Raw genomic sequence first — 26,043 nt, forward strand, 5'->3', positions numbered from 1 at the left:
TTTCCCCCACCACTCCGCCGCTATCCGTTCAAACCATAGTCAGGCTTGCCACCAGCAACACTGGCCAGCAACATTGCTCCAAAAGTTGCCCCGTGTATCATCAGACTATCAAGTCGGCGAAAGTTAGCCGCCGTCATCTTGAACGCACCTAATAACATTATCATTACAGTGACTTCCTGAGGAGGGCAGTAATACACCTAGGAGCGTCTAAACTGCCGTAAATTCATATTAAGAAGAAGAAGAAGAAGAACAGCGCATGCTCGAATTCAAGGTGAGTGTAACGTTAGCTGGAATAATTTAGTGTTGTGCTGTACCTAGCTCTCAGTGAGCTCAGTCGCAGAAATGAAACATAACGCTGTCAGTTAGAAGTGGACTGTTTGTATTTGGGTGTTCTGTCTACTGCTGCAAATGGATGCTAAATACCGCTGCTATATATATATATATATATATATATGAACTCTGCAGGTAAGTTCGTGTTTTGCTACTTCGTAGCTTATGCCCAGTCCCAGGCTGCATCCGAAAAGTAAAAAAAAAAATCTCCATTCCTAACCACCTTTCCTTGACCTCGATGGAAAACGTCATGAGATCAAGGAAAGATGTGAAGCAGAATTCTTAAGGACATAGGAAAAGAGGACCGCGGGGCTCAGAGAATCCGACTGCTCTTTTCTAGGCGACGTAATTATGCGACGGCGGATGTTACTGCCGTGACCTGCCGTGATAAAACTACAATATTACGAAGATGGACTACAAAAAGCGCATCTTTGACACTGCGCCCCATGTTGTTGTAATGCTGGCCATCTAAAGGTGGACAACACTGTGGAATATATTACTTAATAACCAAGATAGCAAAAAGACAGAATAAGGTCACTAAATAATGGACAGGGTTGTCACATTGAGAATGCTCACGCTCACCCTCCTGCCCACCTATAGGCCTATTTATCAACATGAATCCCAATTGCATGTAAATACAGTGTTTCCCACAGAATGACAGCGTAACTGTGCCGAGAGAGAGAGAGCGACAGGGTGAGAGTAGATGCTGAGAGAATATATTCACTTTGCATACGATTTTACTCATTTTAAATCGTAACAAAATAAATGGAAAATAAGCGTTGATGATGTGGCAGGCCACCACAAATAAATCAGTGTGTGGGAAACGCCTACTGTAGAGGTCATCCAGTTGGATGTTTGCCTTTATTAAGGCGAGATGTCAGCATCTGTGAGTGAAGTATTAATTTGCTGAAGGCTGCAGTACATAAGGTGAGGCTACATGCTGCAACATTATCCTCACTTTGATCACGTTACAAGACTAGTAACAGCTTGCATGGGTCTCAGTTATTGTTGACAGTTTAAGATGTATGCATATTAGCAAGTTTTGGGATAAGAGAGAAAAGGCTTTATAGCCAATGGTAACTTACAAGGTGATCAACCTCCTTTATCCATCATGGCTGGTGATTGATTTTTTTTTTACTGTAGAAAACACGTTATGGCTTATTTTAACAACCCGAGACATAAAATGGTGTTGAAACAGTATTGGATAACAAAGAAGCCAAAATAAAGAAGGTAATTGTGAGTCTTATTAAAGACCCTCACAGACCCTCACATTGGGATTGGGCCTTAGCCTTACGTGAACTCACTTGTTAACTTTTCCATTGTTACGCCGTCAGATCTGATGACGTTAAAGTCCAGACTTTCAGCTGTGTGTGCATGTGAATTATTCAATTCGTAATAATAATTCAATCAATTCAAAATTGTATTGTGAACATACAGAAACAGCTGGTTAACGTTAATGTACGTTAGAGCCTTTGCCTGGAATTATGTAAAGTCCCTCTCGCTAAAAACTCTGTTTTCTTGTTCTCTCTCTCTCTCTCTCTCTCTCTCTAGGTTTAGAGTCTAACATTGTGTCAGAACAGACGTGTGTGGAAATAATTCTTCATCATCTACTCCTACACATACAACTGGACACTGCAAGGAAACAGATGGCCGGTGTAAGTCAAGTGTGTTTGCAGAAAGAGACAGAGCGATAGGATGACATAGCAGTATTTCCACTAGGATGGAGTTGTAGCAGTGAAGGTGAAGCAAAAGTCTTTTTGTGCACTTTCAAAGTTCGCCATGCTTTATATGTGGATATAAAACACCAATACAACATGTTGTTGCAAACACATTTGGGTGGGGGGTTTGGGTCGTATGCCAAGAAATGTCATGTTTGCCTATAAAACAAAAAAACATCATTTAGTTTTGATGCTGGATTTTACATTGCTGGCACAGCAACAAGCCTTTTTGGGCTTCACCACCTTCTAACGGCGGGAAACCCTGTTAGTATGACCTCAGAGTCAATATACATTATTCATGTTAGCCCTTTGTCTTAATTTACTTACTTTACAACTTTTGACATTTACCTGCCGAAATTAATATTAAAAATAGGCAACATTAGAACCACCTTCCTTCTGTATGATTACCAAGCACTTCATTTTGACATTAAAAGCCCAAAGAAATGTTTAGTTTGCATCACCGACTTGCTTTATTAATCTCAACTCCTCCACAGTCAGCACCGTCCTTTCTTTTTCTACCCACAAGAAAACTAAAATATGATTTAACTATCAGGATTTCAGCAGACATTTATTAACACACTGTATCCTACACTCACTGGCCACTTTATTAGGTACAGTTGGTCAATTGCTTGTTACCACAAATAGCTATTCAGCTAATCACTGGCAGCAACATATTTAGGCATGTAGACGTGTTTGACAACTTGCTGAAGTTCAAAGCGAGCATCAGAATGGGGAAGAAAGGAGATTTAAGTGACTTTGAACGTGGCATGGTTGTTGTTGCCAGACGGGCTGGTCTGAGAATTTCAGAAACTGCTGATCTACTGGGATTTACACACACAACCATCTCTAGGGTTTACTGAGAATGGTGTGAAAAAGAGAAAATATCCAACCCGCCAGCTCGCGGCGGAAAACAATCGCCGCCGTTAATCGGAAGGTTGGCGGTTCAATCCCTGGCTCCCCCTGGTTGAGTGTCCTTGGGCAAGATATTGAACCCCAATTTGCCCCTGGCGGCTGTTCCGCCAGTGTATGAGTGAGTGTGAATGTTAGTTTCCGTTTGAGCACTTAGGCTCAGTGTATGAATGTGTGTGACTGGTGAATGCAGATGTAGTGTAAAAGCGCTTTGAGTGGTCAAAAAGACTAGAAAGGCGCTATACAAGTACGGAGCATTTACATTTTACTGTGGTTATCTGACTAGACTGTCCGATAATGTTTTGTGTATTTTCCTCTGTTTTTGTTTCACTGCTTCTTTCTTTTGTTAATGTTGCTCTTCCTCCGCCGTTTACACGTCGATCAGCTGCGCAATTTTCATACTGTTTAATTCACAAACAGTCGGGCACACTGCTAGCACACACACGCAGGCGCATACAACATGAACACATAGACACACACATACAGGCGCATACAACACACACAATGATACAACACGCACACTGCACACACTAGCCTTCACCACATCCCTTAGCTGAATGATGACCTCACTTATAATCACCTCTTGGAATGTACGCGGAGTTGGTTCAAGGGAAAAGAGATTAAAAATTTTGAACCATCTAAATAATCTGCAAGCAGACATTATCCTACTACAGGAGACTCATTTACCCAAGACAGCAGATAAACTAACCTCACCACAGTTTACTCACTCGTACTCAGCCTGTTATAACTCAAAACAAAGGGGTGTCACCATTATGATAAATAGAAAAACACACTTCAATCATAATACCACTACTATTGATCCAGAGGGTCGATTCATTATTGTTAACATTTCGATTCAAAATACTCCTTTATGCATTGTTAACATCTATGGCCCAAATGTTGACGACCCCTCCTTTTTTCATGCTTTCTTCAACTCACTCACTGCTCACTCAGACACAGCTCTTCTATTAGGAGGGGACTTCAACATGGTATGTAATCCAGCAGTTGACAGGCTCAGTAGGGGACGTGGTCACCGTATTTGGAAATCAGCAGACATCCTTAAACAATACATGAGCGATTTTGGTCTTTGCGAGGTTTGGCATTCTCACCATCCCACTCTTAGAGAATATACCTTCTTTTCACCAGTCCACCACTCATATTCTTGCCTTGACTATTTTTTGGTTAGCAGCTCAATTATGGCAGACATTTCCAACACTCAGATTCACCCTATCACTATCAGTGATCATGCACCGGTTTCTATCACTCTTACTAAAAAAAGGGTCACACGGCCAACTAGAAGTTGGAGATTTAATGCATCATTGCTTAAAGACTTAGATTTTATAAGTTACTTCAAAAAGGAGTGGGCAATATATATGGAAACTAATGACCTGCCAGGAACCTCGCCATGTCTTCTTTGGGAGGCAGCAAAAGCAGTCATGAGAGGTAAAATAATCTCCTATTCATCATACAAAAAAAAGAAAGAGAGATCTTGTGAATTAAAGAAAGAACAAAAAATAAAAACATTAGAAACTACCCTTGCTACCTCCCCACAGGAACACATGCTGAATGATCTGAGGAAATCAAAACTTGAATTAAATGAAATTATTAATAAAAAGACCCAATTTCAGTTGCAAAGACTACGCTTGGAGAACTTTGAACATGGCAATAAATCCGGCAGATTCTTAGCCAGCCAATTGAAATTGAATAAAGAAAAAATAACAATTTCCTCCTTAAAGGACTCAGCTGGGAATCTGACTTATAACCCAGAAGAAATCAACAATGCATTCCGAGATTATTATAAAAACTTATATACATCACAAATTGACCCATCTAGCTCTAACATCGATGCATTTCTGAACAATATAGATTTGCCAAGGTTAGATGATGAACAGATCAGGGCTCTGGATTCACCTGTTTCAATGGCTGAACTCCATGAAGCTCTCTTACATATGCCGAATAATAAAGCCCCTAGGCCAGATGGTTTTCCCGCTGAACTCTATAAGGAATTCTGGGAAATACTTGCGCCCACATTCTATAGGATGGTTATGCAAATTAGGGGTACTTGCATGTTGCCTCCAACAATGAATTCTGCTAATATCAGCCTGCTCCTTAAACCAGACAAAGACCCCACACTCCCGTCCAGTTATCGCCCAATATCACTTATTAACGCAGATCTTAAAATCATCTGCAAAACCCTAGCAAGACGGCTAGAGAAGGTCACTCCTGGTATAATACACTCTGACCAAAGAGGATTTATTAAGGGCAGGCACTCCACCAACAATACACGCAGGCTACTTAACGTAATAGACTATGCCACTATTCATAACCTGGAAACTACAGTTGTTTCTTTAGATGCAGAGAAAGCATTTGACAGAGTAAATTGGAAATTTCTATTCGCTACTTTATTAGGGCCCGAGCACGACCGTGCGAGGTCCCTATTGAATTTGCTAAGATTATTAGGGCCCGAGCACGACCGTGCGAGGTCCCTATTGAATTTGCTAAGATTATTAGGGCCCGAGCACGACCGTGCGAGGTCCCTATTGAATTTGCTAAGATTATTAGGGCCCGAGCACGACCGTGCGAGGTCCCTATTGAATTTGCTCGGATTATATATATATATATATATTTTTTTTTTTTTTCTGCGAAGTAGGCCCAAATGACATGGCCTAAACATACTCGAAAACTCACCAAAATTTGCAAACATGTCAGAACCGGTGAAAAATTTCGTATTCTACAAATTTCGCACATGGGCGTGGCAAAATGACTCGCTAGCGCCACCTAGAAAATTGGAAAAGATTAGCCCCTCGTTCACGTTCAACCTACATGTACGAAATTTTCTGGGGACATCTATCATATCAAGACGCACAAAAAAGCCTCAAGAACCCATAGCCTAAAGTCAACAGGAAGTCGGCCATTTTGAATTTTACGGCCATTTTTGGATGATTTACACACTTCGTACTTTAACGAACTCCTCCTAGGGATTTAGTCGGATCGACGTCAAATTTCTGCTGTGCCTTCTAAAGGCATTGAAGATGAAAAGTTGTGCTATTTGCGCGTTTTCGTCAATGGCCGTGTCCGTAGCGTCGATGATTCGCTATGAAACAGGAAGTTGTTGGACCAAACTGTACATGTAGGATGAGAGTCCCGCCCTGAACACATGTACATGCTGACATTCACCCACAGTCATAGCGCCACCTGCTGGCAACAGGAAGTGACTTTTAACGAAGCAGCCCCCGCCGCACGTTTCACCTACGTGCACGAATTTTCTGTGGTACGTGTATCTTGTCCAGACGCACAAAAAAGTCTTTTGGAGCCATAGGCTAAACCCAACAGGAAGTAGGCCATTTTGAATTTTACGTCAAATTTTGGATGATTTACACACTTCGTACTTTAACGAACTCCTCCTAGGGATTTAGTCCGACCGACTTCAAATTTGTGCTGTGCCTTCTAAAGGCATTGAAGATGAAAAGTTGTGCTATTTGCAAGTTTTCGTCAATGGGTGTGTCCGTGGCGTGGCGTCAGAGATCAAGTCTTCGCCATGACACAGGAAGTTGTTGTAACTTCAGTGTACATGCTCACATCTTAACCAAACTTTACGTGCTTGATAACTCTCCCACCCCGCTATGGAGGACCGATCCTGACACAGTCAGAAATAAATACAGAAATAAATAAATGCTCAATAAATAAATAAGCATCCAATTAAATACACAAAAAAATAAAGTAAATAAATAAATGTAGGTAGTAATTAAATTATACAAGGAGACATAAATGTTTATATTTTAATAAGTGCCTTTACTTATTCACCTTTTGTTATAATTACCTTATTTGTTTATTCAACTTTATTTATTACTAATGTATTTATTTATGTGTGTGTTTTAATATTTTTGTCTGTTTTATTCTTCCTTTGTATTTATTTACCTTATTTATTTTCACCCATGGTATTTATTTCTGCCTGTCTTTTTTAAATTTTTGTATGCATTTCTGCCTCATTATGCAAATGAGGAGGGGCTGTGTCTCAAGGGGTCATCTTCTCTGCTATTGGTGGACCAGTCAGACAGGAGAGCTCTTACTCTGCCTGCAGACATCAACGATCTTGCCCCTCACACAGTCAGATGGCTTCCTTCAGTGCGCTGAGGTGTTTAACAACTCTGAAGACAATACTACCAGCAATGTCTTCCTTCTCTTTTCACGTAGACGCTCCAACAGACAGTGCTTTCAGTTTGCTGCATGCATGGACACAGAACTGCGGTATAGGGAGAAAGAAGCACACGGTCAGCTGGCTGCAGCTAAATCTGGAGTGCACTCGTATTCAATTCTGTATGGTAAATTCAGTTTTAACGGAGCAGAGCGAGCTGACAGGCAGAGTTAGAGACTTTTTCTGTCTGTTTCTCTCTTTACAAAGACGCATGTTGCAGTCAGAGTCTTCTCTGAAGAGGGCAATGAAGTCTCAGTAGTACCCAATGCAAGCACCACATACAACACAATTTATCAAATTACACAACGGATATACAGTATGAAAATAAGATTGATTGGATTATACTCACAGGAAGTATAAAACCTGTTACATGCGTCTATTAAAAGTAAAGTAACACAAAAATGTCAGGGAAATTACTTTACTTAGATTTAAGTACTGCAGTTGTACATTTGAAATACCTTCCTACCTTTCTGATAGGAAGCCTTCTTGAGGTGGTATAAAACATTTCTTCTTATATTCTGATTTGAGTTGTGGACAACTATGACCACATGAATTAAAAAAGTTAAACATTTCACTGCCCAAGTCAGCTATAACACAAGTCTTGTTCATTAGACTACATGCTGTACAGTATTTGTGGACAGATTTTGTCCCAGGATTTATTATGCATTTCTTCTTCTTCGTTGCATGATTTAGAATAATAAGGTGAGAAATGGGTCTATTCTGAGTTCATCCTGCACTGCAGCAGCTAATAAAGTCCATTTAATCCCAAAAACGCTTTTCTTTTAGGCAGGCTGGAGCAGAAAACAACTCACCTTTCTCAAGTTGTACAGTAATGTCACATGTGTATGAAGGTGGATCAAACAAGCTAATCTTAAATGTCAAAGTAGAGAGGAGCCTAGTAGGCCTATTTATTTTCATTCATTACACTCTACTTGTTATAGTTACACAGTATTAGGGGTGTGGGCTGTATTAAAAGTATCCACTGTTCTCCCATGCTCTAACACACAGTAACGATGAAATGTGTGCTGTTCTCACATTCTTCCTCTGTATGTACACATAAACAACAAGGCAGGGAAATATAAAAGGAATTTATTTTATTGTTTGGGTACATTATTGTTCAGTGTACATGCTCACATCTGAAACAAACTTTACGTGCTTGTAACTTGCTTGTACTGTAACTCTCCCACCCCGCAGACATCTACACGTCAATACCGATTTATATTCATAGCGGCAAGTGCTATGTAGCTCCACATAGGGGACACAGGAAGTGACATATAACACCTTCATGCGGCATCATAACTGCATAGCAAATTCACAGCCGCACCGGCAGAGCTCCAGAATGTGCAACTCGGCCGGCTCACACGCGGACGCGCTTACAAGTGCGAGGGCCCGCCCAACGCTGCTTGCAGCTTTAATACTATTATTATTATTTTTATTGTTTGTTTTTGTTTGTGTTTGTTTGTTGTTGTTTTTCTCCTCCCTAAGCCCCCCTCTCTGTTCTGTTGCAGGTTTCGTTGCTTTCTGCAATTGGTGTTTCCCACAGCTTTTCCCTGTTGTCCCCACCTTCCACCCCCTTTCCCCCTTCTCTTACAGGTGTTGTCCTTTCTCTGTGCTGTCTGTTTGTGCCCCCCCATCCCCGTGTCTGCCCCCCTGTCCGGCCCGGTAAAAAATAAAAATAAAATAAAAAAATTGTCCCATCTCTTTCTCATGAAACCATCTGTATATTGTCTCATCTCGTGAGCTTGGTGTATCGTCACACTACTAATCCTAGCCCTGATGTCCCCACCACTTTTCAACACAAAGTGGCATCCTAGCGTGTCTGTATCTTTCTGTAGACAAATGTGCATTACCTATACAACATGAAAGCCTAAAACAAACCCCCCTTACACCGTCTTTGTGTTTTTCTCTGCTTGCTTATCCTTCTCACCTTTTTGTTTTTTGTTTTTTTTTTAACCTATGACCAGTTTGCGTGTCTGAAAATATATATATATAAATTGAGTTGCTTTTTTTCATTGTGAATGCAGGACACACTCATAGTAAACGCTACATCTTTGGTACTCTGTGAGAAAGGTAGTTTGTGTGTGTTCAGGTGCTGTGCAGCAGAGCCAGGCTGGTCAGTTACCTCCCAGGACTTCATGTGTTGGTGCATCGAGTGGCCGGAGCCAGATCCTTCTCTGCTGCTGGATCATCTGGCTCTGATGAGCCCCATGTAGCCATCACTCCTTCTGACATGGGTATGTAGATTATAATGTGTGTCATTATGCTGTATAGACATAAGGCATATTGAAAACATGAATCAAATGCAACAGAAGGGTCAAATAGTTGTGCAGTTTCTTCCTGTGATTCTGGTGTAGGTGAAAGCTGTATTTTCTTGCATTGTTTACTTTTTTAAATGTTCCTCTCTGATCAAGGACTCTGTACAGTGTGGCCTGATGAGAGCATGGGGCCATTTGGACCCCAGGACCAGCGCTTCCAGCTGCCTGGCAATGCTGGTTTTGACTGCCACCTGGAAGGACTAGCAGAGCATAAAACAAGCCTGCCAGACAAGATGATCTCTGATGTACTGTCTGCGCCATCCAGCAGTGAGAGACATGAGTTTGTACTTTCCCAGTTCATCGGAGAGTTCTTTGTGAGTGTTATAATGTTAATATTTATAAATTTAACCACAAGTTATACTAGAAAAAAACTGAAAGATCGTTTACAACAGCTCACTGTGCAGCATCACTTATGTAATCATTTAAGTGTAGCTGTGTAACAACACAATTTAGGATACACTCCTGATATTTAACAATGTTTGAATTGCTATTTTGCCAGATTCACCCATATAATCCAGTGCAATCCAAAACAACCACTCTGCCATGAATTCTGCTATTACTCAGTTTATGATCAGTTTCATTTTTCATTTTTGTATAAAAGGCCAAAACAAATGGAAAGAGTGCAGTGCAATATATAGCAGAACTCTCTGCTCTTATGGCAGTGATTCAGTTACCTTCTTAAGATTAGAGCCTGACCGATGTGGGTTTTGGGGGCCGATGACAATATTAAAGGGAAAAAGAGCCGATTTATGAGCAGATATTTTGATTTTGTAAATTTGGATAGTAGAGCCCTTTCCTGTATGTAGTACACATGTATGTAAGAACAGGACGATATTGAAAGCTGTTCTGTATGTGGACTATAATAACTTTTCCTAAATGGATTAGTAATAAAATACATCATAGTCTAAATAAATATTGCTGCTAGAAGGTGCAACTTTTTCAGCCATCTGTAATCATAGAGAGAGATGTGTATTTTACCTTACACATAATCTGCCATAATAACTACTTTAAATGTAGCATATTCGCATCTAGAGGACAGTTTGTTAGAAATACCGCACTATTTCAGAAAAAAATCTTCAATCAATCTGTCAACAGCATATCCTCCACCACTCAACTACCGTAACATTAAACACACTGCTGTGAGCCTGGAGGAGCTGGGAGAGGGCAAAGAAAAACAGGAGGGTTAGGAAGTAAGGTCATGGAGAGAAGAAGTAATAAGGGCAGTTTTTATTATGATTTAAGTCATGTAATTAACGTGACAAATGACCAACTCACTGGTAAGACGGTAACGCAGTCATTCTCCTTCATTCTCTCTGTGTGCTCCGGTAGACTCTGGTCAGCTGATTGTTTTCTTTTGTGGTTTTTGTGGTGTGGTGTGCAGGGGAGCTGCAGAGCGCCCTCTGATGGGCAAACTATGCAACAACCCTGACATGAGTGAAGGATCTATTTCTCTGTTTCTAATTTATGTTTCTCATAAAACGGCTGTTATAAACGCAGATGCTGATGTAAATGTACGCATATCAGGCAATAATATCGTCAGGCCAATAAATCGGTCAGGCTCTACTTAAATCCCTGCAAACCAACTCAGTTAGCCAGTGGCTACGGGACAAAGTCTGTCAGCTAACTTTACATGCTAAAAGAGGCAATTAATTAGCTTAGCTCTGAGCGGAATAGATGGAGTGACTGGGTCCTTCTCCTGCAAGATTGGAACGTGACGTAGCAAAAGACTCCAACAGAACCACAAGTCTTCCCTGCTTGGCCAATCCACAATTGACCTGCCAGCTAACAACTAGCACACCATTTGATTTTGGGCTACTTATAAGTTTAAACACACTGAAACTAATATATTTTTCATTTCTGCTTAAAAATGTTTGCTAACAAATGCATGCAGACAACTATAGCTGGGACCTTTAGGTGGAAAACACTGTGGGGCCACCGCATAAAGCCTTACTTAGTACAAGTTTAGTACAAGGGAGAGCTCGCAGGACACAGCGGAGCCGCTAGTGTGGGGTCGGGGATTATGGTGCTCAGCTCTGCAACGGCGAGAGCGGTGTGCGCTCTCGGGGGACGGGGCTTATAGGCTCCAATGTGAAGTTGAAATGGAATTATCATCATCGCGCAGGTTTGATATGTGAGAAACATATCAATTGGGTGTTAAGAAAGTTGGATAAGAATGAAGCTGCGGTCAGAACAATGAATGGAGACCAGCTGTACGTGCATCAAACACCGGCTAAAAATTAAATTAAATTTTATTTATATAGCACCAAATCACAACAACAGTTATCTCACAGCACTTTTCATAAAAGAGCAGGTCTAGACCATACTCTGTGATGTTATTTACAGAAGCCCAACAATTCCCACCAAGAGCAAGCACTAGGTGACAGAGGCAAGGAAAAAAACGATAAAACAGGCTAATAGCTTTTTGTTTTACTTTGCTAGCATTGTATCTTCAAATGCACTGCTACGGTACAATAAAATGGACCGTAACATGACATCAAACTTTAGCCATAGCTCACAGTGGGTTGTGATTAGCTTCATTAATATAGGGATAACGTGTTGATAAACTGATTTATACTTAACCCTTGGTTTAATTTTCTGTTGTAATGTGTTCTTAAGATCATCAGTTAACTTTTGATATCTGCACACCTGTGAAGTAGCCCCAGTTTATGACTGTATTACACTTGCATTTCAATACACCAAGGTCATTGTGAAGCTTAAATAGTGTGACAGTGTGACTGGTCCAACAGACATACAGAGAGCTACATGTCTGAAATAGCTTTTTGTACTGTTACACTGTATTTGGGCTCAGAACCACAGTGATGTTAGAACGCTATAAGGTTCAGTAGAATGCTGGGATTTGCTAGTAAGCAAAAATAAAATATAAAAATATAAAAATATAATTCATAAGAAAAGGATATTCCAAAAGAAACAAAAAATACAGTGGCAATATAAATAACATTAAAATATAGCATTAAAATAATGCAATAAATAAACAGTAAAAAGGGAAAAAGTAACCGTAAGATGATTTCATACATAAGCCAGAGCCATAGAGCGCACATCGTTAAAACATATTTGTGTATGATAGGGATCGACCCGTATGGTTTTATTTTTTTCCCGGGCCGATCCCGATTATTAGTAACCAATTGGACCGATGAGTGATATTTGGAACCAATAAGCATTTGTTGTAAAATTTTTAATCTTGGTGTCAAAATTTAGAATAACACAAACTGCAACACAAGATTAAAGTTAATTGTCATGTTTAATCTTTATAAATACTACATTAAATGAATTAGAGACAGCGAGTGATAAATTATCAGAAACTTTGTCTCTACCTGCTGCCATTTATTAGGGCCCAAGCACGACCGTGCGAGGTCCCTATTGAATTTGTAAAGATTTTTAGGGCCCGAGCACGACCGTGTGAGGTCCCTATTGAATTTGCTAAGATTATATATATTTAGGGCCCGAGCACGACCGTGCGAGGTCCCTATTGAATTTGCTCGGATTATTAGGGCCCGAGCACGACCGTGTGAGGTCCCTATTGAATTTGCTCGGATTATATATATATATATATATTTATATTTAGGGCCCGAGCACGACCGTGTGAGGTCCCTATTGAATTTGCTCGGATTATATATATATATATATATATATTTTTTTTTTTTTTTCTGCAAAGTAGGCTCAACTGACATGGCCTAAACATTCTCGAAAACTCACCAAAATTTGCAAACATGTCAGAACCGGTGAAAAACTTCGTATTCTACAAGTTTCGCACATGGGCGTTGCAAAATGACTCGCTAGCGCCACCTCGAAAATTGGAAAAAATTAGCCCCTCGTTCACGTTCAACCTACATGTACGAAATTTTCTGGGGACATGTATCATATCAAGACGCAAAAAAAAGCCTCAAGAACCCATAGCCTAAAGTCAACAGGAAGTCGGCCATTTTGAATTTTACGGCCATTTTTGGATGATTTACACACTTCGTACTTTAACGAACTCCTCCTAGGGATTTAGTCGGATCGACGTCAAATTTGTGCTGTGCCTTCTAAAGGCATTGACGATGAAAAGTTGTGCTATTTGCGAGTTTTCGTCAATGGGCGTGTCCGTGGCGTCGATGATTCGCCATGAAACAGGAAGTTGTTGTAACTTCAGTGTACATGCTCACATCTGAACCAAACTTTACGTGCTTGATAACTCTCCCACCCCACTATGGAGGACCGATCCTGACACAGTCAGAAATAAATACAGAAATAAATAAATGCTCAATAAATAATAAGCTTCCAAATAAATACACAAAAAAATAAAGTAAATAAATTAATTAATTAAATTATACAAGGAGACATAAATTTATATATTTTAATTAGTGCCTTTACTTATTCACCTTTGTTATAATTACCTTATTTATTTATTCTCCGTTATAATCTTCAACTTTATTTATTACTAATTTTTAAAATATATATTTATGTGTGTGTTTTAATATTTTTGTCTGTTTTATTCTTCCTTTGTATTTTTCTACCTTATTTATTTTCACCCATGGTATTTATTTCTGCCTGTCCTTTTTAAATTTCTGTATGCATTTCTGCCTCATTATGCAAATGAGGAGGGGCTGTGTCTCAAGGGGTCATCTTCTCTGCTATTGGTGGACCAGTCAGACAGGAGAGCTCTTACTCTGCCTGCAGACATCAACGATCTTGCCCCTCACACAGTCAGATGGCTTCCTTCAGTGCGCTGAGGTGTTTAACAACTCTGAAGACAATACTACCAGCAATGTCTTCCTTCTCTTTTCACGTAGACGCTCCGACAGACAGTGCTTTCAGTTTGCTGCATGCATGGACACAGAACTGCGGTATAGGGAGAAGCACACGGTCAGCTGGCTGCAGCTAAATCTGGAGTGCACTCGTATTCAATTCTGTATGGTAAATTCAGTTTTAACGGAGCAGAGCGAGCTGACAGGCAGAGTTAGACTTTTTCTGTCCGTTTCTCTCTTTACAAAGACGCATGTTGCAGTCAGTCTTCTCTGAAGAGGGCAATGAAGTCTCAGTAGTACCCGATGTGAGCACCACATACAACACAATTTATCAAATTACACAACGGATATACAGTATGAAAATAAGATTGATTGGATTATACTCACAGGAAGTATAAAACCTGTTACATGCGTAACACAGTAATGTCAGGGAAATTACTTTACTTAGATTTAAGTACTGCAGTTGTACATTTGAAATACCTTCCTACCTTTCTTATAGGAAGCCTTCTTGAGGTAGTATAAAACATTTCTTCTTATATTCTGATTTGAGTTGTAGACAACTATGACCACATGAATTTAAAAAATTAAACATTTCACTGCCCAAGTCAGCTATAACACAAGTCTTGTTCATTAGACTACATGCTGTACAGTATTTGTGGACAGATTTTGTCCCAGGATTTATTATGCATTTCTTCTTCTTCGTTGCATGATTTAGAATAATAAGGTGAGAAATGGGTCTATTCTGAGTTCATCCTGCACTGCAGCAGCTAATAAAGTCCATTTAATCCCAAAAACGCTTTTCTTTTAGGCAGGCTGGAGCAGAAAACAACTCACCTTTCTCAAGTTGTACAGTAATGTCACATGTGTATGAAGGTGGATCAAACAAGCTAATCTTAAATGTCAAAGTAGAGAGGAGCCTAGTAGGCCTATTTATTTTCATTCATTACACAATATGAATAAGCTATGCAGACAGTTGTAAAGAAAGAACATCTTTTTCTTCTGTTCTCTACTTGTTATAGTTACACAGTATTAGGGGTGTGGGCTGTATTAAAAGTATCCACTGTTCTCCCATGCTCTAACACACAGTAACGATGAAATGTGTGCTGTTCTCACATTCTTCCTCTGTATGTACAGATAAACAACAAGGCAGGGAAATATAAAAGGAATTTATTTTATTGTTTGGGTACATTATTGTTCAGTGTACATGCTCACATCTGAAACAAACTTTTACGTGCTTGATAACTCTCCCACCCCGCAAACATCTACATGATTTATATTCATAGCGGCAAGTGCTATGTAGCTCCACATAGGGGACACAGGAAGTGACATATAACACCTTCATGCGGCGTCGGAACAGCGTAGGAAATTCACAGCCGCACCGGCAGAGCTCGAGAGTATGCAACTCGGCCGGCTCACACGCGGACGCGCTACAAAAGTGCGAGGGCCCGCCCAACGCTGCTTGCAGCTTTAATAATTTCTATAGGTTTTTATATTTTCATTGAATCTTTGTGCAAGCAAAAGGCTCTACATTGGTCTGTAATTTGTTAATGCTAAGTACTAACTTGTCAATAATCATATTGTTCAACATTTGAAAATTTGCTGTAGTTCGTTAAACCTTTTTTAACGTCCCGCCCCATCCGGGCTGTGATTGGTCGGTTAGTGAATAGTGAAACTTACAGGCACGTCGGCTTTATGAAAAGTTTAGCAACAAAAGGCACCGATACAGCTAACGTTAAATGGCCAAAGCTTCCTTATATTGTCCCTGTTTTCTGCGATCTTACTGCTTCAGCTGCTGCCGACGTCGCTCTGTCGCTGTCACAGACCGACTGGAGCACCGGCATTTCTCTCGGTGCTCTGGTGGCGAGTTTGACTATGTTTTGAATGATTAGCGGCGTGTCGGAGACGGGGTTACCGTAGGTTGTTGTCTTAAAGGTTACTGGCACACGGCTCATAAAACATTTTTCTTATTGCTCGTAGGCTTTATCTCCACCCACACCGGGGTGTGGGTGGAGATAATGAGCAGACTGCAGCGACGCACAGAAGAGAGTGTCTCACATACTTCTACTGTTTTATTAAATCACACACTTTTTGCAGTTATGTAATCGCACATGACGACATCGCGATTAGATTAATTGTGCCGCCTTAAAAGCTACATACTAATTGACACACACAGCCTCCTACAGCCAACTTTGATCTAAACGTGCCTATCAAACTTTCCATCCTTAAAAAAGCTAAAAGCAAGGCCTCTTTACAGCCGCCATTTCATCTAATACATTTCATTTTGTCTGAAGTATACTGCCAACTAAAGGAAAAATGCTGTTCTGACTGCTTTTTTCTGTCTGTGTGTGTCAGGACAAAGATGATCCGGCCTCCTCTCAGAATGTCAATAGAGCTGAACAGTACTTTGAAAACTCCAGTGTGGAGTGTGCCATACAGTCTTGCCCTGAACTACTAAAAAAAGGTAGATCACTGCACTCCTCACACATAACATCCATGTTCATTTTCTTTATTTGGACCGTTTATCAAGAAATCATGTGGTCCTTAGTTAACACTGAGTGTTTGCTGGGAACTGTCCCAGCAAACACTCAGTGTTAACTAAGGACCACATGATTCACAGATAGGGAATTACAAACATAACAAGTCCAGTGACTTGTTATGTTTGTAATTCCCTATCTGTCCACCAGAAGGAGAGCCGCTCCTGCTGATGAGAAGCAGTGAGTGTTTCTATCTGATGTGTATTTCTCCTGATAATGTGACAAACAGATTTCCAGTCCATGTTTCCTGAGGCTCCATCGTCTGCTATGATGGTGGTCACAGTGACCCAAAAGACCCAGAGAGATATGACGTCATGGTGTGCGGAGGTGGAACAGGAGAGGGAGCAGATGCTTGACAAGGTGAGCTTTGTCTGGAGTTTGTTAGAACATATGGAGCACTGACGATGATGCTGTAGAGCAGCTGTTTTTTCTGTCTTGACAGTTTATACTAAAACCTGACTGATTTATCGTTGTGCAGATATTATCGGTCGATATGAGCTAATTGCAGCTAAATCGGTATTGCTGTTTTTTAACAGCCGATTTATAAGAAACGTAGAGTTGGATCCTTCACTCATGTCATGAGTGTTGCAGACTTTGCCCACCAGAGAATACGCTGCAACTTCCCTATTAATAATACTGCTCACCACAAAACATCTGGATTAGCGGTGAGTTCGTTGTTCGTCACAAAATCCATGACTTAAATCATAATACAAATAGCCCACATCACTTCTCCTGAAAACATTCCTGATCATACTTGCTAACCGTCTCGTTTTTCACTGCCCCCTCCCGGTTTCCTCCCAGGTCACAGCAGTATGTTTAATGTTACAGTAGGTGAGAGGGGTCTCATACAGATGCTGCTGACATGAGAAAAATTAAACCCTCTAATAACATACAGATGATTATAAGATTAATTTGTGCGCGAGTTTAGAGAACAGCGGATACTTTCATATTTTCTAAATGGCAAACAGTTCTCTTGTCTATGCATGTGTGTCCAATTTGGGTTTAATTCAAATACTGTTGAACAGTGTATGGGTTTGTTTGCTCTCATTTGAATGTATCTATGGATTGTGAACAATTGTAATGAACTAATCTTGTCTTTAGGTTCTTACCTGGTGTTTTTAATGCATTCTTGTTATCGTCATTGAGATCAGATCTCTGTCCTACAAATCTGTGCGTGAGTAATTTGAGGTGGCGGCTGGAGTTTGTCAGTTATTGAAAGTTGTGAAACACTGCCTGCGACAAATTCTTCATTAAGTGTAAATTTGGTGATGAAAATGTGATCCATTAAGTTATTCCTTTCTTTGTATGAAAATACTGTTTTCATAGTATGAGTCCTCCATACATGCCAAAGTTAGTCATGGAGTTCCTCAAGGATCTGTCCTCGGACCAGTCCTCTTCACTTTATATATGCTTCCTTTAGGCAATATTATCATGAAATATTCCATAAGCTTTCATTTTTATGCAGATGATACTCAGTGGTTAGCTAAACTTCAGATGTGCCTTCAGGATGTTAAAACCTGGATGACCTGTAATTTTCTAATGTTAAACTAAGATAAAACTGAAGTTATTGTTCTGGGGCCTAAGCACCTCCGTGACACATTATCTAAAGATATAGTTTCCCTTGATGGCATCGCCCTGGCCTCCAGCACCACTGTGAGGAATCTTGGAGTTATCTTTGATCAGGACATGTCATTTCAGTCTCACATTAAGCAAATTTCAAGGACCGCCTTTTTTCACCTACGTAATATTGCGAAAATCAGGAACATCCTGTCTAAAAGTGATGCAGAAAAAGTCCATGCATTTGTTACTTCTAAGACTCTTCAGCTGATCCAGAATGCTGCAGCACGTGTTCTGACAGGAACCAGGAAAAGAGATCATATTTCTCCTGTCTTAGCTTCTTTGCATTGGCTTCCAGTAAAATCCAGAATAGAATTTAAAATCATTCTTCTTACCTACAAAGCTCTTAATGGTCAGGCACCATCTTATCTTAAGGAGCTCATAGTACCTTACTACCCCACCAGAGCACTGCGCTCCCAGAATGCAGGGTTACTTGTGGTTCCTAGAGTCTCCAAAAGTAGACTAGGAGCCAGAGCGTTCAGCTATCAAGCTCCTCTCCTGTGGAACCAGGTTCCAGTTTGGGTTCAGGAGGCAGACACCATCTCCACATTTAAGAGTAGGCTTAAGACTTTCCTCTTTGATAAAGCTTATAGTTAGGGCTGGCTCAGGTGAGTCCTGAACCATCCCTTAGTTATGCTGCTATAGGCCTAGACTGCCTGGGGATTTCCTATGATGCACTAAGCTCTTCTCTACTCTACTTTCTCTCCCTCTGTATGCAACCTCATCCCATTATTGCATGTTACTAACACAAGGGGGGAGTGATAGAGGGATCCACATCCAAGGTTTCAGATCAGAAAATCAAAAGTGTGGCTTGATGAAACAGTGCGCGATGCAATATTTGCGACGTAAGATAATTGCTGCCAAGAGCAGCGACACTAATGTCGTGTAAAAATTCAAGACTTGGGCCAGATAAGAAAGCTTGAACTTTTACCAACATTTTTATTATCAACAAAAATATACACCAATTAGAATACAAAAGTTCCACCGGAGTGTGTCAGAGATCGGTGCAAAATAGAGCCCCATTCTGTTCCCAGAACAGAGACCTCCTTTTATACCTCCTTTTATAGCTCTGTTTCTTGGCTTCACATCATCTCTTGGCTCTCTTTCCTACTGCACCTGAGTCTGGGAAATTCCCTGACTGCCTGCTCCTCCTCCTCTGTGTCTTCTGCATGCACTCCACTTGATCATGCCATTTCATCCATAACCTGACTTTTATGGAATAAACTGGTGTTGTTTGTGCTCTGTGCTAGAAACAGGGCATTCTTACTGTGATGGACTATATTGATGTATGTTTTGTAATACAAAATCTGCTTCTATATTTTCCTTTGCAAGTATTTTTGATGCTGCCTCACTGTGCTCCCTCCCTTTTCTCCCAAAGCACACGAACTTGCTCACACACACACACGTGCTACTGCTGAGTCTGGGCAGTTAGATACAGAAAGGAGCACACACACTCACAGCTATAGAGTTTTAACACTGTGATCCTAACTTTTCACTATAAAATAACACTTTAAAAGATGAAAATGTAGACCACCATTGCTCTAGTAATTAATGATAACAATTTAGGCTATAATGCTCCAAATTAATTCACAACAACACGACCAACCTGGTGAAGATAAACTTAAGAGCAGAAAGTTGCTCCGTCTTGCAACAAGACAGAGGCGGTGCAGTCATTGTCTCTGCGCCCTACTGCCACCGAGCTGCTTCAAAATGCCCACCGTACGAGCAGTGTTGGGCAGTACCGTCGCTACAAGTAGCACCATTACTAGTTTAACTACATTTCTTAGTAGCTTGGTGGCGCTGTTTTTTGAATCAAATCAAAGCTCTTTTATTGACCGAGTAGCGCGGTAGCTTCCACACACGCTACATTTTCCCAAGGATCAGTAAGTGACGCCACTGCCACACACGGACCTGTATGTGCAGCCGGTGGAAGCGCTTCCGTGTGATAGTGACATCATGTCCTGATCCTTGGGCTGATGTGTGTGACTTTGCTGCAGTGGATTAAAGACAGCGCGGCTAAGTTTACTTTCTATTGTGATAGTTGTCGCCTGGCCACCTCTTCCTCTAGTGAGGAGGAAACTTTGATATGTAGTGGCAGAAACTTGTTTCCATGAGATGAGAGATTTCTCTCTTTCTTTCAGGCCTATTGCCATGAATGTTTAGGTTGAAATGTTGCCAGAGCACAAATTCACATATAAACAATAAAAAATATATAATTAATAAACAATGAAATGACATTATAAAAACTAAAGAAAGAGGAATAAAAACAACAAAAACATAATATAGGCCTATGTTACATTGAAAATATGCAGCATATGCAGGAACAATTATTGAAATAAACTATTAATAATAATAATCTTATAATTAAGTTACTTTATACAAACAACAATGGTTCTCCGTTTGTTGAGAATAAAATTGGTATCGAAAAAAGTATCGTTCAGGAACTGGGATCGAAGTCGAGGTATCGTATCGATATCGAAAATCTTTGAACGATACCCAGCCCTTTTTTTGAGTAATGTAGTTATGGCTGAATAAGTCTGACGGAGACATGTCACAGTCTGTGCTCAGTCCCCAGCTTTCTCACAGCTCACTCTGGAATGTCAGGCTCTTTTTACATGGCTTTGTGTTTTTTGTGCAAATCACACTTGCTCCGAATGTTATAACTGCTATAACTCAGCCTGAATATAAACTTTGTGAATGTGTTTCTATTATCCTAACTACATACAGTGAACATGAATTAATAACAGATTATGTTGACAAAAAATAAACCAGGTGTTTTTGGAAGAAAAATACTTTTGATCAATAGTTTTATTACTTATCATGCAGATGCATCACACATGGTTAACTGAAGAGGGTAAATCATCAGCAAACACACAATCTCACACACATCATTGAAGGCACCAGCTGAGACGAAGTTGTTCCTCTGCCTTGCAGTTCATAGATGGAGCGAAGGATATCTGCTACGCTCTACAGAGAGAAGGATTCTGGGCCGACTTTATTGACCCATCCTCCGGCCTGGCGGTAAGATTCCACATTCATTTAGTTGAGGCTTTTATCCAAAGTGACTTACAATGAGCGCCAAACACTGTCATTCAGTGCTCAGGGTACCCACGGGGTCTTAAAAGGGTTACATTTCATTTACAAAGTATAAAATATTTTCTTGTCCGTTCGTAGGATGAAATTAATACCGTAACGCCATAAATAAACACTTTGTGTGTGTGTGTGACTTAATAATATACTCCATTTGGTGTGACTCTGATGATACAAGGCAGTACAGGTAACGTTCCTGTTTACGTCCTCGTTACTGTAAGTACGTGCAATAAAACCTTTGCAAGTAAAAAGACAATACTTTATCAATACACCTGTCTGTAAGGTAACGTTAAACATGTAGAAAGGGTTCATTTAATCATCTCTGTCCTCAGTAACGTTATCTCATCCTGTGTGTTATATACAAGCACAGCTAACGCTAGCTTGGCATTAGCCAAATGTTACAAACAGGCTGAATAGAAAGCTGTCTGTCTGGAGCACAGACTGGTCTGTAGTCTTAAAAACTCAGCTGATGGCTGAGACAAACCAGCCGCTCCTCCTCCTACCTGGTAACGTTACCTGCAGCCAGTGAGAGAGGAGGAGGGACTGATAACGTTACAGACTGATGGTATTTTTTCTAAACGTCAGTCACTAGTGATGTCAGATAAAATTATTGAGTTACTTTGCTGTTGTAAACATTGCTGCTCTAGAAACATTTAGCTGTATTTAAAATATTAAATTAAAAACAACCAGGCAGTTAATACAGTATGCACACTTCAATATATGTTTATTTACCGCAAGTGATATGTCATCTCAATATATTTTCGTTCAGTACGTTATCGCACATTGAATATTTTTCGATAAAGAATCAGATCGTTAAGCAGTCTCAATAAGGGTATCTATCAATAAAAATTAAAGCTGCAAGCAGCGTTGGGCGGGCCCTCGCACTTGTAGCGCGTCCGGGTGTGAGCCGGCCGAGTTGCACATTCTGGAGCTCTGCCGGTGCGGCTGTGAATTTGCTATGCGGTTCCGACGCCGCATGAAGGTGCTATATGTCACTTCCTGTGTCCCCTATGTGGGGCTACATAGCACTTGCCGCTATGAATATAAATCGGTATTGGCGTGTAGATGTCTTCGGGGTGGGAGAGTTATCAAGCACGTAAAGTTTGTTTCAGATGTGAGCATGTACACTGAAGTTACAACAACTTCCTGTGTCATGGCGAAGACTTGATCTTTGACGCCACGCCACAGACACACCCATTGACGAAAACTTGTAAATAGCACAACTTTTCATCTTCAATGCCTTTAGAAGGCACAGCACAAATTTGAAGTCGGTTGGACTAAATCCCTAGGAGGAGTTCGTTAAAGTACGAAGTGTGTAAATCATCCAAAATTTGACGTAAAATTCAAAATGGCCGACTTCCTGTTGATTTTAGGGCATCGCTCCAAGAGGCTTTTTTGTGCGTCTGGACAAGATGCACGTACCACAGAAAATTCGTGCACGTAGGTGAAACGTGCGGCGGGGGCTGCGTCGTTAAAAGTCACTTCCTGTTGCCAGCAGGTGGCGCTATGACTGTGGGTGAATGTCGGCATGTACATGTGTTCAGGGCTGGACTCTCATCCTACATGTACAGTTTGGTGCAGATGTGAGCATGTACACTGAAGTTACAACAACTTCCTGTTTCATAGCGAATCATCGACGCCACGGACATGCCCATTGACGAAAACTTGCAAATAGCACAACTTTTCATCTTCAATGCCTTTAGAAGGCACAGCACAAATTTGAGGTCGATCGGACTAAATCCCTAAGAGGAGTTTGTTAAAGTACAAAGTGTGTAAATCATCCAAAATTTGACGTAAAATTCAAAATAGCCGACTTCCTGTTGGTTTTAGGGCATCGCTCCAAGAGGCTTTTTTGTGCGTCTGGACAAGATACACGTACCACAGAAAATTCGTGCACGTAGGTGAAACGTGCGGCGGGGGCTGCTTCGTTAAAGGTCACAGGTCGGTCGGACTAAATCCCTAGGAGGAGTTTGTTAAAGTACGGAGTGTGTAAATCATCCAAAAATGGTGATACATGTCCCCAGAAAATTTCCTACATGTAGGCTGAACGTGAACGAGGGGCTAATCTTTTCCAATTTTCTAGGTGGCGCTAGCGAGTCATTTTGCCACGCCCATGTGCGAAACTTGAAGAATACGAAAGTTCTGACATGTTTGCAAATTTTGGTGAGTTTTCGAGTATGTTTAGGCCATGTCATTTGAGCCTACTTTGCAGAAATAAAATAAAAAATTCAATAGGGACCTCACACGGTCGTGCTCGGGCCCTAAATAGAATCAATAATCACTGAAGCAATTGGCATATTACATTACATTATCAAGGCTCCATTGACGGGGCCTAAACATACTCGAAAACTCACCAAACTTTGCACACATGTCAGGACTGGTGAAACAAACTTTACGTGCTTGATAACTCTCCCACCCCGCAAACATCTACACACCAATACCGATTTATATTCATAGCGGCAAGTGCTATGTAGCTCAACATAGGGGACACAGGAAGTGACATATAGCACCTTCATGCGGCGTCGGAACCGCGTAGCAAATTCACAGCCGCACCGGCAGAGCTCCAGAATATGCAACTCGGCCGGCTCACACCCGGACGCGCTACAAGTGCAATTGTTATAGTAAGTGGAAGGTTTAAAATTGTCACAAAGGCATGTTCAAAAATGTATTCCTCTTATGTTACGTAATAGACGTGTCGTTATTAGTATGTCAACAGTCATCTATAGCCATAACCTTTTTGAGTAAAATTATTAATATTTATCATTCATTCAATATTTGGTTAAATTTTTGTGTTTTCTGAAAAATCTGAAAAAATGGCCATTATTTTAGGAAGGTGATGAAACTCTGCAGGTGAAGAATCATAAATTAAATACAAAGATGAAGAATAATAGAATAATAAAGAATATGTACAATAACAACAGCAATAATCATGAGTTGTGTTTAAAAGCGCTGCTGGTTTGTGGAGAGGGGTGTGATCAAGTAACGCTGTGTTTGTTCCTCTGCAGTTCTTTGGCTCGTACACCAACAACACACTGTTTGAGACGGATGACAGGTACCGTTACCTGGGCTTTCAGATTGAGGACCTGGGCTGCTGCAGAGTGATCCATCACTCTTTGTGGGGGACACATGTTTTTGTGGGGACAATATTCACCAACGCACCACCCAGCAGCCTGATCATGAAGAAGTTTCAGGGCAGTTGAACACCTGGGACGCTGCCTTTTCAGTAAAACTATCCATGGATATCATCCACTGACTCCTCTGTTTTGTCCTTTGCAACATGTTGATATTGATTTACATTTATAGATTTCAGACCCACAGGTTGAAACACTACTGTCATTATAATAAAGTGCTTCTTGACTAAACTGCAAGTGTATAAGATGTCTATGAAGATTCTCAGTCATCCAGGTCATAGTTATCCAACGAAGGTTAAAATCAAGGGCAACTGGACTTGGTTGAAGATACTGGAAGACGTTTCGTCCCTCATCCAAAGGACTTCTTCAGTTCTGACTGACTGGCAGGGAAACTCAGCTATTTAACCTCAGTGGGGTCGTTATCCCGGGTCATCGATACCGCTGGTTCGTTAGTGTTCCTTGTTGCTGTGACGACAGTCGTTACAGTCGTTAAGACTACCTGTGGCCAAGACTGAACGACCATCGTTGGTATCTTCACCTGAGGCCAATAGGCCTACACTCGTTTGAGGACCACCAGACAAAACAGAAATGGTGTAGGAGAAACACTTCTTCAGTAAACACTTGTTTATAGAGGCACAACCCTGTTTAATTCAAAGTAGATTTATTCATTTGATCATTCTTCAGAAGGATAGACTGACCTTTTCTTCTGCTTCAAAGAAAAAACAGCTTCTGAGGAAATGAGGGTTTTATAGCTAAATACCTAATAAATGAATGATTAACAGGGAAAAGAACAAACATAGCAGATATTGTGGTGAAATGAAGCTTACTGGCAACAGTGAAGTTATGATCTAAGCTAGGGCACTTCCATCCATTGTCAACCGCTTATCCTGCGTATAGGGTCACAGGGGGCTAGAGCCAATCCCAGCTGACATCATGCGCAAGGCGGGTACACCCTGGACAGGTCGCCAATCCATCGCAGGGCCACACATAGACAGACAACCACTCACACTCCCCTAAGGACAATTTAGGGTCAGTCTGCATGTCTTCGGACTGTGGGAGGAAGCCAGAGCACCTGGAGAGAACCCACGCAGACACAAGGAGAACGTCTCGGGTTACGTATGTAACCCTGGTTCCCCGAGAAGGGGAACGAGAGACTGCGTCGGTTACGACACTATGGGAACGCCTCTAGGCGTAGCAGGTCTGAACGTGAATGAAATCACTCCAATCCTATTGGCTTGTTGCTAGAACGGTAAGGTGTGACGGAATAACCGGAGGAGTATAAAGCACACCTGTACACACTCATCATTAGCTTAAACTATGAAGCAGGCGCTTCAGGCGGGGAGAGAGGTGCGGCGGGCCGACGCAGTCTCTCGTTCCCCTTCTCGGGGAACCAGGGTTACATACGTAACCCGAGACATTCCCCTTCGAGGGAACTCGAACTGCGTCGGTTACGACACTA

The 26,043-nt window shown here is 40.9% G+C and overlaps 1 protein-coding gene across 3 annotated transcripts; it reads left to right on the top strand.

The window, feature by feature from the left end:
- The first annotated feature begins 203 nt into the window (after positions 1–203).
- Positions 204–24,815, top strand: mmadhcb (metabolism of cobalamin associated Db). Of its 3 annotated transcripts, none has more exons than XM_038719788.1 (8): positions 204–271; positions 1,882–1,985; positions 9,242–9,386; positions 9,564–9,781; positions 16,565–16,673; positions 16,976–17,106; positions 21,298–21,384; positions 24,459–24,815. In XM_038719788.1, the coding sequence occupies exons 2-8, from the start codon at positions 1,977–1,979 to the stop codon at positions 24,651–24,653; spliced, it is 894 nt and encodes a 297-aa protein (XP_038575716.1). In that variant the 5' UTR covers positions 204–271; positions 1,882–1,976; the 3' UTR covers positions 24,654–24,815. The 3 variants fall into 3 exon arrangements, with proteins under 3 accessions (XP_038575716.1, XP_038575713.1, XP_038575715.1); XM_038719785.1 differs by lacking the exon at positions 204–271 and adding an exon at positions 281–465; XM_038719787.1 differs by lacking the exon at positions 204–271 and adding an exon at positions 281–465 and having other exon boundaries at positions 1,888–1,985.
- The last annotated feature ends 1,228 nt before the right edge of the window (positions 24,816–26,043 follow it).

Source organism: Micropterus salmoides, unplaced genomic scaffold (assembly GCF_014851395.1).
Source record: "Micropterus salmoides isolate LMB-PRFRI ecotype aquatic unplaced genomic scaffold, ASM1485139v1 Ms_hic_scaffold_15, whole genome shotgun sequence".
NCBI classification, from domain to species: Eukaryota; Metazoa; Chordata; class Actinopteri; order Centrarchiformes; family Centrarchidae; genus Micropterus; species Micropterus salmoides.

Coding starts and splice junctions, on each gene's coding strand:
- mmadhcb (XM_038719785.1), top strand. Junction 1,986..9,241: donor CAAGGAAACAGATGGCCGGT/GTAAGTCAAGTG, acceptor GTGTGTGTTCAG/GTGCTGTGCAGCAGAGCCAG. Junction 17,107..21,297: donor GGGAGCAGATGCTTGACAAG/GTGAGCTTTGTC, acceptor TCTGCCTTGCAG/TTCATAGATGGAGCGAAGGA.